At 46.2% G+C, this 14,105-nt stretch overlaps 1 protein-coding gene and 1 long non-coding RNA gene across 2 annotated transcripts in view; one reads left to right on the top strand and one right to left on the bottom strand.

Moving 5' to 3' along the window:
* Positions 1-2,542: 2,542 nt before the first annotated feature.
* LOC128417895 (dynein axonemal heavy chain 3-like) overlaps positions 2,543-14,105 on the bottom strand; it is a 584,401-nt gene continuing 572,838 nt past the window's right edge. The window contains exon 4 of the mRNA XM_053397120.1: positions 2,543-3,748. Coding sequence (XP_053253095.1) covers positions 3,347-3,748 — 402 coding nt within the window. The 3' untranslated portion in view covers positions 2,543-3,346. The remainder of the gene's footprint in view (positions 3,749-14,105) is intronic.
* On the top strand, positions 7,587-12,036 carry LOC128417901 (uncharacterized). Its single transcript, XR_008331601.1, has 3 exons — positions 7,587-7,679; positions 10,142-10,198; positions 11,854-12,036. It is a non-coding gene; the product is annotated as an uncharacterized LOC128417901 (long non-coding RNA).

Below are 14,105 nucleotides of genomic sequence, written 5' to 3'. Positions count from 1 at the left end.
GGCAATTTTGACAGCTTTCAGACACGCACGGTTGAAATCGGGTCATAGAATGGCATTCAACATAGGATTTCTCGAATCCCCAAAGGGTCCAGTCCACAGCAGCTGTGTCATAGCCACTGGTGCAGCTGGAAGACAATAACATGCTCATCAGTCCTTCGTCTCTCGGCTACTCCCAGGCATGCAGCTGTCAAGGCAGTTGCTGCAATGGAGAAGTTCCACCCTCGGCTTCAGCTTATGTATCTCCACTATCTGAGCTGTGCGCAAGCAGACACAGACTCCGTCTGAGTGTAACCTCTTCATGCTCCTCCCTCTTCAATCCTCTTCTTGACCTGGGAGACAGTGGAACAGGAGAAGCAGGGGGCTGGAGGAGGAGGTGTGGAAGTCCTTGACCCAACACAGCCTGCCGTATCCCTCCCTCCTCCAACACCTGTTCTTCACTTTCCGAGTGGCTGCCAAGACCGTACAACACAGGTCCTGAAAGACCTACATTGGCTCCCAGTACGTTTCCGAGCACAATTCAAAGTGTTGGCGCTGACCTTTAAAACCCTAAATGACCTCGGCCCAGTATACCTGAAGGAGCATCTCCACCCCCATCGTTCAGCCCGGGTACTGAAGTCCAGTGCCAAGGGCCTTCTGGTGGTTCCCTCACTGCAAGAAGTGAGGTTACAGGGAACCAGGCAGAAGGCCTTCTCGGTAGTGGCACCCACCCTGTGGAACGCCCTCCCAGCAGATGTCAAGGAAATAAACAACTATCTGACTTTTAGAAGACATCTGAAGGCAGCACTGTTTAGGGGAGTTTTTAATGTTTGATTGGCGGTGTAGAAATGATGATGATGATGATTTTCTATCCTGCATCATCTCCTGCCTCTGACTCTCATATCCTGGCTGTTACAGGCTCCCCCAGATCACTGCTGCTTTCTTCCAAGTCAGTCTTGCAACTCTCCTTCTGCCCAGCCACCACTGCTCAGTGTCCAAACAGTCCCCAATACCCCTCTATTGGAGGCAATATTCCACTTGCTGGAATTTTAATTGAGGAGTATGCTCATGATCCCCTCAAGGGCTTCCTATAGGCACCCGCGTGGCCACTGAGAGAGCAGGATGCTAAAGCAGGTGTGTTTTAGGTCCGATCTTGCCAGGCTCTTTTTATAGACTTAGGTTTAAAAGTGTCAGACTCTAAACAGCATAGAATGTCAGTTGTGATTCAGGTGAACAATGACTCGGTAATGCTTGGAGACACTCATCTGGAGGTAGCCAAAAAGGCCAAGGTATTTTAAAATTCACTGCATGAATATCTGGTCATTTCTTAGATTTGGATTATTTCTATATCGGGGTGCCTGGGCAGTGAAAGATTTCACTTGCAAAAGCTGTATTCTGCATTTTTGGAAATGTGTGTCAAGTTGAAAGGGCCAACTGGCAAATCTGGCAGCCGTAGAAGAAAGCTCTTTTGTATTCACAACTAGGAAGAGGAGAAATGAATGCAAGTTATGTTGAAATGGGAATTCTAGCAATGGCTACGTCCTCATATGAAAAGCGCAGTCTGAATCTGCTTCGGTGATCTGAGTGTTCCACCTTGTGGTCAAATCATTGAAGTGATTCAGGAAAAACTGACCGAAAAGATCAGTGTCCAATAAATTGAAGCTTATTTTCCTTCCCATGGTTTTCCAGTATCCAGTGGGCCTGGGTGGTTCATAACATGAGCCTGGATTTGAACCCTGCTATACTCAAAGCGAGTCCAAAATTCCATGCATTGGATCACAGTGCCTCTCTGCAGAAGCCAAGAAAATGATACAGCACAGTGTTTTTCAAAGTATGGGCTGGGGATGACCACTAGGTATTGGTGTCACAGGACTATCTTCTGGTTGCACTGAAGACTTTCAGATAGGCCAATGCCAGTAACAACTTCCCACATGTTGGCTAGAGCAAGAGAGTGGATCAGAGCAAGGGTCCATTTGGGTGGTGAAAACACCACGCTTCATGGTAGGCCATAAAACGAGCCCTTGGTGCCCTGACCCACGGGTCACGTTTTTACCAAAAAATCTGACGTCCGATTCACTTGAAAATGGTGCCCAACCCCTGCAAATTGCCCACTGCAAAGTTTGGTGGTACAAACAGTGCGTTCCACAGTAGGTGGAAGGCAATATGGGGGGAAATTGTGCTGTTGCTGTGGCTTCGTAGCTAGAAAACTCTCTTTTTGCCTCTTATGTGACAACTCAGCAGAGTTTGTTTTCACATTGGGAGAAACATATTGATGGTAGAGCCGTTTAAAAATGTAACCATTTTGGAACCAATGGTTCTGCCATCTTGGCCTCACCACCAAGAAGGGTCTATCTCTTGTAAGCTTGTCCTAAGACATGGATGGTCATGTAATAGCTCTCATTTATATCTCATAGCCAAGGAGTAATTATCACTTTGTTAGCATGGCATCTTGTATACCCTGCTTCTTTACATTTCCAACACTTATTAGATCCTGTTCTATACATTTTTGCTAATTTAACCAGATACCACCAATACATCATTTTCATATAATTCTCTTTTACTAGGGTTGAATGCAACAATTCATAAAATATTGCATGTCAATAAAAAGGTCATAAATGCAACAATCTGAATACAATATATATATTTTTAAAAAATAATTATAATAGAATGATGAGAGTTCATATTCAACAAAACTGGAAAGTCATAGGAACTCTCTGATAGCCTTAGACTAACTGAAAGAGAACTGAAACTGACAGAGCCTTCCATCCCTGCCTCTGACTGCAGTTTTTCCACCTAGGAATTTGTTTTCACAGAAAATCCATTCCTGGCCTTCCCTAAAGTTTGCTTTACTTTTCCTTTACTTTTGCAGTGTAATTTGAAAGTGGTGTGTGGGATGGGGAGTTGCTGCTATTGTTACACAGACTCTATCATGCGCCAGCCCTCCAATGCCTAAGCCAAATTCAACCTACCTCTGGAATCAAGAGTTGGTGGGGCCAACCATGGCCCGCACCACAGCGAATAGGAAAAGACCAAGGAGCCACAGAGTGGACATGGTCATCTATTTAAAAAAGAAGAGCAGATGAAGATTGCTCTTAGAGAGAAGGCATCGTCAACAACTGGATCAGTGAGCTCCACCCGACAAGCCACTTATTGGGCATGCATCTTGATTTGCTTGCACAAAGCTTATGCAGAAGTTAGATTATATCTGGACTTTAAGGAGCAAGCTGGATGACAGAGCACTTTAATCCACTTTAACTGCGCCAACCTAAATCTCCAGTGTACACTGCAATCCCTCCCACAAAATACTAACAAGGAGGTGGTCAGAGAGAATGGCAGCTTACCCAGACACGGGCTGGGCAGCTGTTGTGGCCTATCGTGGCAGGCTCTGACCCCCAGGAAGCAACGCTGTGACAAGATGGCCGTCAGCTGGGGAATTCCTATGTCGGCCACTTGGATTGGCAGGCTTTTCCACCATCCATTTGGTGGCCAATACAGCCAGGCTAAGTGGATGGGGCTTCACTCCGGTCTGCCCCCAGCCTATAAAGGCTGGCTGTTCCCAATCCCAGTTGGCTGAAAAACATCCCCCCTTTCCACTTGGTTCAGGCTTTCTTTCTGGCTTTTCTTTCACACTCTCCATGACCAGCTTGACAGGTCCTGGTGGATCCTGTAGGGATTTGACAAAGGAGGTATTTGCCAGCTTCAGGGTATGGAGAGCCGAAAGGGGAGCTTCCAGGGCTGGCATTGCCTCGGCAAGGTCTCCCTCGCACTCCTCCTGTAATCATATCAAATATACCACATTGTCAGGATGAACAGTTCAGTGAAACAATAACTTTCCAAGAACCACCCTTTCCTTTCTTATTCCAGGTGCTGCCACTGGATGTGCCTTGATTGGTATTGATTGAGGGCCCTCTCAGTGGCAGTTCCCCACCTGTCAAATGCACTCCCTGGTGCAACGGGAAGGTGTAAGTTTTAGAACTCAGTGAGGATTTGATAACCCTGGTCTCCCCTGGCTTAACACTCTAACTCATTCTCATTCTCATCCTCTCCCTTTCTTTCCTTGCTTGTGTTGATGGGGAGAGGGGGAGAGGGAGTTATTTTTTGTCTTTGGAAGATAAATGCATCAATATTCTTCCTAGATGACTTAAATATGTCTGCCAAGGAGGTATATGGAGCCAAGCATTCTATAGAATTCCTTAGGCAATGGATTGATCACAGCCACTGGTATGACAAGAAGGACACCTCAAGGCTTGCTATTGTTGATGTTCTGTTCCTTTCAGCAAAGGGGCCTCCAGGAGGTGGAAGGAATGATATTACCGGCATGATGTCAGATTAAATGCAATAGGACAGCCTTTCTCAACCTTGGGTCCCCAATGTTGTTGGACTACAACTCCCATCATCCCTAACTAGAAGGACAAGTGGTCAAGGATGGTGGGAGTCATAGAGCTACAACATCTGGGGACCCAAGGTTGAGAAGGGCTGCAAAAGGGTGCCATCTTTCCCTTTAATAACAAACTCAACAGGTGAATGTTAGACTTGTAGCTAAGAAAGAGCCATGGAGAAAGAAGAACATCTAAAGGCAATGGGGGAAATGTACAAACACAAAAGCTGGTGCCATAAGAACTGGACATGCTCATTACCCAGGGAATAATTAATTGGGGTGGGGAGGTGGAAAACATGGAGGAAGGAGGGGGTCACCCTGACTGGAAACCTTATCAAGAGCATTCATATTAGAAGGTGAGGGTGCCCAACATCTTTCCCCTTCTACTTTCAGACTCAGGTAGTTGCGTGTCAATCAGTCTTACAGCAATATGGATCAGCCTAAAAATGGTAGCTCTCCTAACAACTTTCAGCACCTTTAACAAACTACAGTTCCCAGGATTCTTTGGCAGAAGAAGCCCGGGCAATTTGAAGTGGCACAATAGTACCTTAAATGTATGGTGTAGACGTGACCTTGCCCATAGCTGTCAACCTTCCCTTTTTTTTGCGGGAATTTCCCTTATTCCAGCACCTTTTCCTGCTCCTTCCCGCTGCTTCCCGCTGCTATCCCAGATTGTTAGATATCCCGTAGACTGTCCCCGGGACAGGTGAGGCTGCTGATCCCTTATTTTCAAATCTGAAAGTTGACAGCTATGACCTTGCCACCTTCACCAGCAGTTTCAACTATCTGCCTGGGGTCACCAGAAGGAATGGCAAAGCTGCATTGAGACTTACTCTGCCTTCCTTTGTGTCTCACAGGGCGTTTCACAAGGCACCTGGCCATTGTTTCCATCAGTGCCTTTGATGATCAAACTTTAGATTTGAGATTTGAGACCAGTATTCTGAGGCCACTATTCTGGGGAATGTGCTTCAAGAGAGCAAATGTTGTGGTATTTGTATGTGCAGAAGCTGCCCCAGGAGTTTAAACATAACACATAACTTTCTTTGGTACGATAAAACATACAGTGCTTTTTTCTGGGTGGAAAAATCTTTAGGGTTACTCTCATTTTGACTCAAGGAAATCACCATTTTATACTTGAAATTGGTGAAAATAAATACAATAAATGGACAAAAGTACAAGGAACATGCACTACCTCATGCTAGATTCCAACTTCTACTTCACACATTAAATGCTTGTTCAGTCTGAGACTCAGGAAATGAGGCCGCCATCGGGGGTAGCAACAGAATGGAGGATTCACCATGCTAGAGAAGAAAATAAAAGTTTAAAATTTTTAGTTTCTTCCGTTTGATTCACAAAATGTTTAGGGGTATGAGTACCCCTGCGTCCCCCAGAAAAAGCACTGAAAACACACACACACACACAAAACTGGCAGACATGAGATTTTACAAACTTATTCTGAGGCACATAGCAGTGTAAAACGCACAGTAAAACTCCCTCTCTCACTCTCTGCACTTGATAACAGACCTAACTGAAAAGAACTGCCTGCTGTGGTGACATCCTAGGATTCCAGACCACATCAACTCTTTCCATAATGCATTTTCCCCAACAACATCTAGCCACTATCTACCACTGCCACTGCTCTTGCTATAGAATCCTATACTGTTGTGTGTTTGTTATCTGAAATGACCCTTGATTTAGGATCAGGAGGCTGATAAAAAACCTCCACGGTTAGCAAAATATTGGACCAATGTTGTTGGTCCATCTAACTTAGTGCTGTCTGCACTGACCATAGCTGTCAAGTGTCCCTTATTTGGCGGGACAGTCCCTTATCCCAGTGCCATGTCCCGCTGCTGTCCCTTATTGATGAAGCTTCATTTGGCTGCTGGCTGGGCTTTCTGCATTTGGCTCAGAGGGGCTCAGAAGTTGAACATACTTGTGCCCAGAAAATCCCTTATTTTGGCTGCTGATCCCTTATTTTCGAGGCTGCTGGTCCCTTATTTTCAAATCTGTAAGTTGACAGCTATGGCACTGACTGGCAGCAGCTCTCCAGGGTTTCAGGTGTTGGAGATGCCAGGGACTAAAATGTAAAGCCACGTGCTCTGCCATTGAATTATGAATGGGGATGGGGGAGAAATAATGAGCAGTATCCAATTAAACCATTGCCTCAGTACAAGGATTTCTGCTTGTGCAATGGAACTCCCCCTAGATATGTTGCTCCAACCCTTTGGAGCAGATTTGGGGAGGGTTTGGGATAGATGCCTGGAGGGAGGACTTGTGCAAAAGGAAATCCTTTGCACTTTCCCAATCTTAACAAGGAAGTTCGCCGGCCAGGCTACGTATGCAAAATGAGCACTCACACTTTACATTGTGCGTGCCCTTTGCGGGATCGTGTGTGGTGCTACGGTTCCCAGGGAGCTTACTGGCAAACAGGGGCAGGCTTGCCTCTCATTGTTAATTTCTGGAGGTTTACGCCCAACCTCAGTAATCAAGTTTCTTGCTGGGAGGTGGGGCCAGCCCCATTTTTATAAATAGGGGGTGGAGCCAACAATAGCCAGAGTGGCACAGAGTGGCGAGTACTTGAGGCCCCATTTCCTTTTCCACGTTTCCTTCTTCCCTATCATACTTCCTGCCATGGAGCTAAGCTGCCTTGACAGTTCTTTGTTATTAATTCCCCCCCTTCCTGTTGCTTACTGCTGGCGAGGCCTGTTAGGCCTTCCATTTTTCGGGGGCCTGTGGCCTAGCAAAGCCTATTGAGGCCTCCCAGCTGCGGCCTAGTGAGGCCTAGTGAGGCCTTCCTTTGTTCCCTTGCAGCCCCTGGACTGCAACGGGGGGCCTGCGGCCTACTGAGGCCTAGTATAGCCTCCAATTGTTCCCTGGCAGATGCTGGATTGCAGCGAGAGGGCTGTGGCCTAGTGAAGCCTCCCTTTGTTCCAGGGCAGCCGCTGTTGGGGTGCTATTCCCAGCGCATGGTATTTGCCCAATTTTTTGCTGGGCCCTCTGTGGGACCGGGGGTTGGTCTGGATGACCTCTGGGGTCCCCCTTGCAAATTGGATTTGTCTACCTGCCATTTACAGCCCTGTGCATTGGCTTGCTAGCATTCATGTCATTCCATTCTCTCTTGTTTCTTGGCCTGCTCTAGTCTCGCAGCCTGGGCCTTGCCCTGTGGCAGACACGTGTTAATTTATGAGAGCCTGCCCTGAGGAGCCTGGCCAGTTCCTTGTTCATGCATCCGGCCACCCTTTAACTCATTACCAGTTCACAAGAGTGCCCTGTGAGTGAGCTCTTGTTGTGCGACATCAGGCATGGCCCGATGGAGTGGTTGGAGGTAAGTTGAATGGTTTTCCGGATGTAGGTGGTCTTGGCAGCAAGACTGCAAGTTCGTGGTCTCGGGTGGCAGTTATGGCCTTGGGTGGAATCCTTTAGTCTTTTCTTCCCTATATGGTGGGGGACAGGGCGTGAAGTGGTGACTCACCCCTTTGCGGCGGCGGTTCCAGGGTCCCCTCTTAAAGGGGTTATATATATGGGTGTCACTGGCCATACACCGAAAGGTCATCAGTGAACTACCCTGCATGCGGGGATATGGGCTTGGCTGCCCTGCTACACTTACCGTATTTTTCGCACCATAGGGCGCACCGGACCATAGGGTGCGCCCAGTTTTTAGGGGGGGAAATCAAGAAAAAAATATTCCCCCAGCCCCAAAGAGCAGCGTACTTGCTGCACACGACCTCTCCTTGCCGGAGGGTTTGCGCGCAGCTATGGAAGAAGGCAAGGCAGCGAGCGGGATGGATCCCACTCGCTGTTTTGGCTTCCCCTTTAGCCCCGTGCAGCCTCTCCTTGCTGGGAGACGCTGTGCAGGGCTAAAGAAGCCATAGCCCCGTGCAGCCTCTCCCTGCCGGAGGGGTTGCGTGTGGCTATGGCACAAGCCTGCATTCGCTCCATAGGACGCACACACATTTCCCCTCAATTTTTGGAGGGGAAAAACTGCGTCCAATAGAGCGAAAAATACGGTACATCTCGCAGAGCACCCCCATATCCCATTTACTCTGATGAGCCCCAGTTCCCCCCAGCTGGGGGGCTGGGAGGGATACATGCCCAAAGCCTAAGCCAAGGTCTTCCTACATTTGGAAGTTTAATAAAGTTGTGGCCTAATTTTAATTCCACATAACGTTGTCAGAGTCTGTATTCCTTCCTTATGATCCCTGGTGGCTGGGGCTGTTGCTGACTGGTCACGCAATGCATATACTACACTGGCCCCGGCCTGGAGGAACGCTCTACCTAATGAGACCAGGGCCCTGCAGGACCCGATTTCTTCCCGCAGGGCCTGTAAAACAGAGTTGTTCCGCCTGGCCTTTGGCTTGGAATCATCTTGATCCCCTTCCCCTCTTTCCTTTTTCCTTTCTTCTCCTGTGATGGAACTCCTGTTTGGGGACTTCCCTGGTTTTTTTCTGGCCCATGTAGGACCAGTCTGGATAGTTAGCCTTGGTGAACACTTGACGTTTTCATTCCCAAAAAAGTTTTTGATTTGAGTTTCTACTGAAATGAGGCTGCAATTTAATGTTGTATTTTAATCTTGTTTTTTAAGTTGTATTTTAATCAATTGTTTTTATACCTCGTTTTAGCCGCCGTGAGCCTGGTCTTGGCCTGGGAGGGCGGGATATAAATAAAATTTATTATAATATTATTATTATTACTTAGGTAATCTGTGCGCAAAATGCATATATTTCTGAAAATAACATGCAGAAATGAATTATATTGGGGAAAATGGCTTGCAAAAATGGATAATTTAGGCAAATACATACAAAAGTGTGTATGTTAGGGGAAATTAGCACTCAAATGCTAATGATATTTTTTGGGGGGGCCGGGGGGGGAGTATTGCAAACCGGTTTGGAAATCAGCAGAACTGAACATAAAATTGGGAAAATGAGAAACCGAAATTAACGGATTTGCTCATCCCTAGTGATGTCTGCAACTCTTCATGGCAAAGTGGGAGACGAGAACCTAGGGGTGGGGTACGTTGGAAAGAAAGGTCAGGGTTACATTTAACTTTTTTGCTCCTTTTCAAAGGATTAGCAAAACGATGGCTGCAGAAAACCTCCTCCTGACTCCTTCAAAATCTTACTACGTCTTCAACCTGCACAGTTTCTCCCGGGAGAAACTCCTCATGAGAGAGGAATGTTGCTCTGCCCACAAACCCATTTGCAGGTGTGAAAGCTACACTTGCTTTTATTTCATCAAATAGGGGCACCATCATCACCATAAAATTTAGCTTCTTGGGATTGTGGCTGCGAAGGAAAAGCCTGAGCTGAAATAGAAGAACAAGCTGATTGTAGAAAGTGCAGCAAACAAGAAACAGCTGGAGGAGATTGAAGACGAAATCCTGGAAGTTCTTTCCAAGTCAGAAGGAAATATATAAGAAGATGAAACAGCTATTAAAATCATCTCTTCCTCCAAAGAGTTGTCTGAAGAAATCTCTGAAAAGCAAGAAATTGCCAATATTACTGAAATGGAAATAGATACCACCTGAATTGTGGTACAAGCCAGTGGCCATTCATTTAGCAATAGTCGTCTTCTGCGTGGCTGATCTGGCTGACATGGAACCAATGTATCAATATTCCCTGATATGGTTTATTAACTGCTATGTCCAGTCTCTTGCCAATAGCAGGAAAAGTGATGTTTTGGAAGAAAGGATTGACTTAATAATTGAACATTTAACAATCAGCATCTACAACGACTGCCGATCCCCGTTTGAGAAGGTCAAGCTTCTTTTCTCCTTCCTTCTGACTATAGGGATCGTGAAAGGGAGAGATGAGATTGATGGTGAGGTCTGGCGTTTCCTACTGACAGGTAAGGTTGCGCTCAAGAACCCGGATGCGAATCCTGCCCCAGAGTGGTTGTCTGACAAATCATGGGCTGAAATTGTGCATTCCTCAGGGCTGAAAAACTTGCATGGGCTGTTGCATCATGTGGAATCCAATGTTGTGGAGTGGAAAACGATTTATGGTTCTGCCAAACCTCATGAAGAAGAGTTTCCTGGTGAATGGAATCTGGTCACAGGTCTTGACTGCATGGTCATCCTCCAATGCCTGAGACAAGATGAAATCATCCCAGCCACCCAACTCTTCATCGCAGACAACATGGGGAAGATATATATTGAACCCCCACCTCTGATTTTTTGTTCTGTTGCCAGGTGCTGATCCCATGGCAGGTGAGGTTTCTTAAATACCCAACATGAAATCCTTCTTTTATGATACTGCCTTTCCAGTTGAACAAGGCTATAATCTGCATCTTTCACTACCCACACCCTGAGCAGCAGCGCAAACTCTGACCCAGAGGAGTGCACAGCCAGATTTTTTTTAAAAAAATGGCAGTGCAAGCAGCAGGAGGAGTTTGGATTTGATATCCCGCTTTATCACTACCCTAAGGAGTCTTAAAGCAGCAAACAATCTCCTTTCCCTTACGCCCCCACAACAAACACTGTGAGGTGAGTGAGGCTGAACGACTTCAGAGAAGTGTGACTAGCCTAAGGTCACCCAGCAGTTGCATGTGGAGGAGCGGGGAAGCGAACCCGGTTCACCAGATCACGAGTCCACTGCTCTTAAGCACTACACCATGCTGGCTCTCAATGAGGTGCTGGACCCAGACCTGGGTCCCCCATTCTAAACCTGAGCCAGAGATTCCATGGCCAGTGGCAGTAATGCTTCTCAATGCCAGTTGCTGGAAACCACAGAAGGCAACAGTGCTGCTGTGTTCAAGACTTACTTGCGAGTTGCCCACAGGCATCTGGTTGAGCATTATGAGAGCAGGATTCGGGACTAGATGGGCCATTGGTTCTTATTATGCTCTTATGAGACTCCCAAACTGGGATCCCCAGAGACAGCATCTCCGGGGTCAGATTCATCTGTAGGTCCAACCTTCCCTTCTGCCCCAGGGCCTGTTTTCCAGCACACAAAATGCAGCCAAGGGATCTCAGCAGAGAAAGACCACAGTTCATGGTACCCTTTTCATGGAGAGGTTCACAGGTTCAGTTGCTGGCATCTCCAAGTAAGGCTAGGAGAGAAATCTGCCTTAAGCCATGGAGAGCTGTTGCCAGTCCGTGTTACCCTAACTGGGCTAGATGAACCCATGTTCTGACTCTGTATAAATGAAGTAGCTTCCTACTGACATTCCTTAATTTATCTGTCTGTTGTGTGCAGAAGTCTTTGCAACAGCAGCTTGCCTGAAAGTCCTCAAAAAAGCACTTTAATAATAATAATAATAATTTTCTTTGTACCCCACCCATTTGACTGTGTGGCACCATGAGCAGTTTCCAACATATATAAAAACATAATAAAACATTGCATATTAAAAAGCTTCTCTTTACACGGCTGCCTTCAGATGTCTTCTAAAGGTGACAGTTACTTTAAATGAGAAGATTCGGTTTGGGTTTCTTGAATAGCGTTCCTGACACTAAAAGCCTGCACATTTATTAAAACAATTTGTATTTAAATATTTGACCCTAGGCTTGATGATTTCAGCATGGAAAGCATCCAGACTCCTTCACTTGGCCAGGGCCAGGGAACAATCGCAACAAAGATGATTAATCAGGCTCTCGTGGATGGGACTTGGGTTGTGCTGCAGAACTGCCATCTCTCAACCAGCTGGATGTCTGCTTCAGGAAAAAAAATGGTGAAGAGGTCATAGTACCTGAGAGTACTCATGACAAGTTCAGGCAAGAATTCAGTATCTATTAATCAGTCTACATGAATGCTGTACAAATCCTGTTTCCTGGGCTCCAGACATCCTCTTATGCTGATCAGGAAAGGGGTGCAATGAAAGTTCTGATCCCCTGGGGCTCTGGGGTCACAGAGAAAGTGGCAGCAGGCTTTTTTTTTTTTTTAAGGCAATATTAGGTAAATATCTCTTCCCAGAAATCAATATTTTCAGTTGGAACTCCCAAGCAGGTACCTTCATTCTACTCTTTTTGGTGCCTGCTAAAAACATCCATAAATGTAGAATCTTGACATACATTTTAATTTGCTCCCTGCCCATCGTTGATCTTATTTATTTTTCAATGTTTTCAATAGCTGTTTCCTTTTTTTAGATGATTTTATGGTTTTACTCTTTTTGTAAGCTGCTTTGAGCTTTGCTTGCAATCAAGTGGTGTATAGATCATAAGAAATAAAAAAAAATAAAAATACACCCAGATTTAGGCAAGCCCAATCAGGACCATGGACAGGTCCTGTGACCTCCAGTGGCTGCAGTTTTCTCTTGATTGTAGTTAATGGGTGGATGTTGTCTCAGCAAAGAGGTTGAGGTTGGCAAACCCTGTCCTGCAATTAGCCCTGCCTTTGCAGAGGAGCTGGCTGTGTTCTTTAAAGGGCTGTTGTCCACTTCCATAACTGCTAACATCTACAAGGCTGAAAGATGAAATGCTACAGGGGACTCACCCTAAGGGTTTGAGTCACAAACCCCACCTCAGCCCACTCACAAAGGGCCATCACAAACCCTACCTCAGCCCACTCACAAAGGGCCATCACAAACCCCGCCTCAGCCCACTCACAAAGGGCCATCACAAACCCCGCCTCAGCCCACTCACAAAGCACCATCACAAACCCCACCTCAGCCCACTCACAAAGGGCCATCACAAACCCCATAGTACATTGGGATTTGTGACAAAACTCCATCATCCCTAGTAATGCAAGGCCACCTAACATCTGGCTGCTTACTAAAAGTGTCCCACTGTAGGTTCCAATTCCCCCCTGAGCCCACTGTATGAGGGCTCCGGTCACCTTGTGAACAGAGACTTATTTAGTCTTCTGTTTTAAACAGACAGTATCTCTGCATGCTCTATAAACACCTTACCATTTCATTCAAATGCGTTGTTTCTATTCCTAGGCGAATCTAACTATGGTATGAGATTACTCGACAACAAGGACAGGCTTCTCCAGCTCTCTGTTCTTTCCAATTGCATATTGTAAAGCTGCAGAAGTCCTGGAAAATGATCAGCTTTCCCCAGAGGGGGAATATTTTGTAAAAAGTCCATTCTTTTGGGAGGAGTGGGTTTGTTGTTCAAGGCCTCCCAATCACCTTGACTGCACAACTGGGATTTGCTGGGATGTGGCTGAATCCCACCCAATACTGGTCTGGAAGTCCTCTTTGCTTTGCTCCCAGTTTTCTTTCTTGCGTTGAGCCCAACTCTTTGCTTTGTCATTTCATTCAACTTCGCTTCTGGCTTTCCCCAGTTCCTACCTTGGCTTTCATTTTCAGGTCAGGGTCATGGCTTTGAGCCCCTGCATTGCAAGATGTTGAACTAGATGACCCTCTCTTCCATTCTAGCTCTATGATTCTTTGATTCTGTTTTCATAATCCGTCCATTCCTGTGTAAGGTCTTCCTTGCCCTCTGCCTTCCTCTCTCTGCCCCAGATATGAATCTTCTGGTGGTTTTTGGCCCCATCTGCACCATACATATAAAGCAATGTCATACCTATTTACGCAGTCATGAATTCCCCCTCTAAAATCCTGGGAACTGGAGTTTATTAAGGGTGCTGAGAGCTTAGTTCCTCTTCCTAGGGAACTCTGGAGCTTGCAGCTCTGTGAGGGAAACACAGCTATTAGATTTTGGGCGTATATTGACTGATCACAAAGTTTATTTGAGTCTGCTACTTTTATTTTATTTCCCCCCCTATTTTGTTTTATGTTGCTGTTTGATCAGTCAGGACACACACACACACACACACACACACAGATGCACACACTCTTTTTTTTTATATAA

The sequence above is a fragment of the Podarcis raffonei genome, chromosome 7 (genome assembly GCF_027172205.1).
Source record: "Podarcis raffonei isolate rPodRaf1 chromosome 7, rPodRaf1.pri, whole genome shotgun sequence".
Classification (NCBI taxonomy): Eukaryota; Metazoa; Chordata; class Lepidosauria; order Squamata; family Lacertidae; genus Podarcis; species Podarcis raffonei.
The sequence above is the reverse complement of the archived record's forward strand: the minus strand, read 5'-3'. Positions and strand labels throughout refer to the sequence as shown.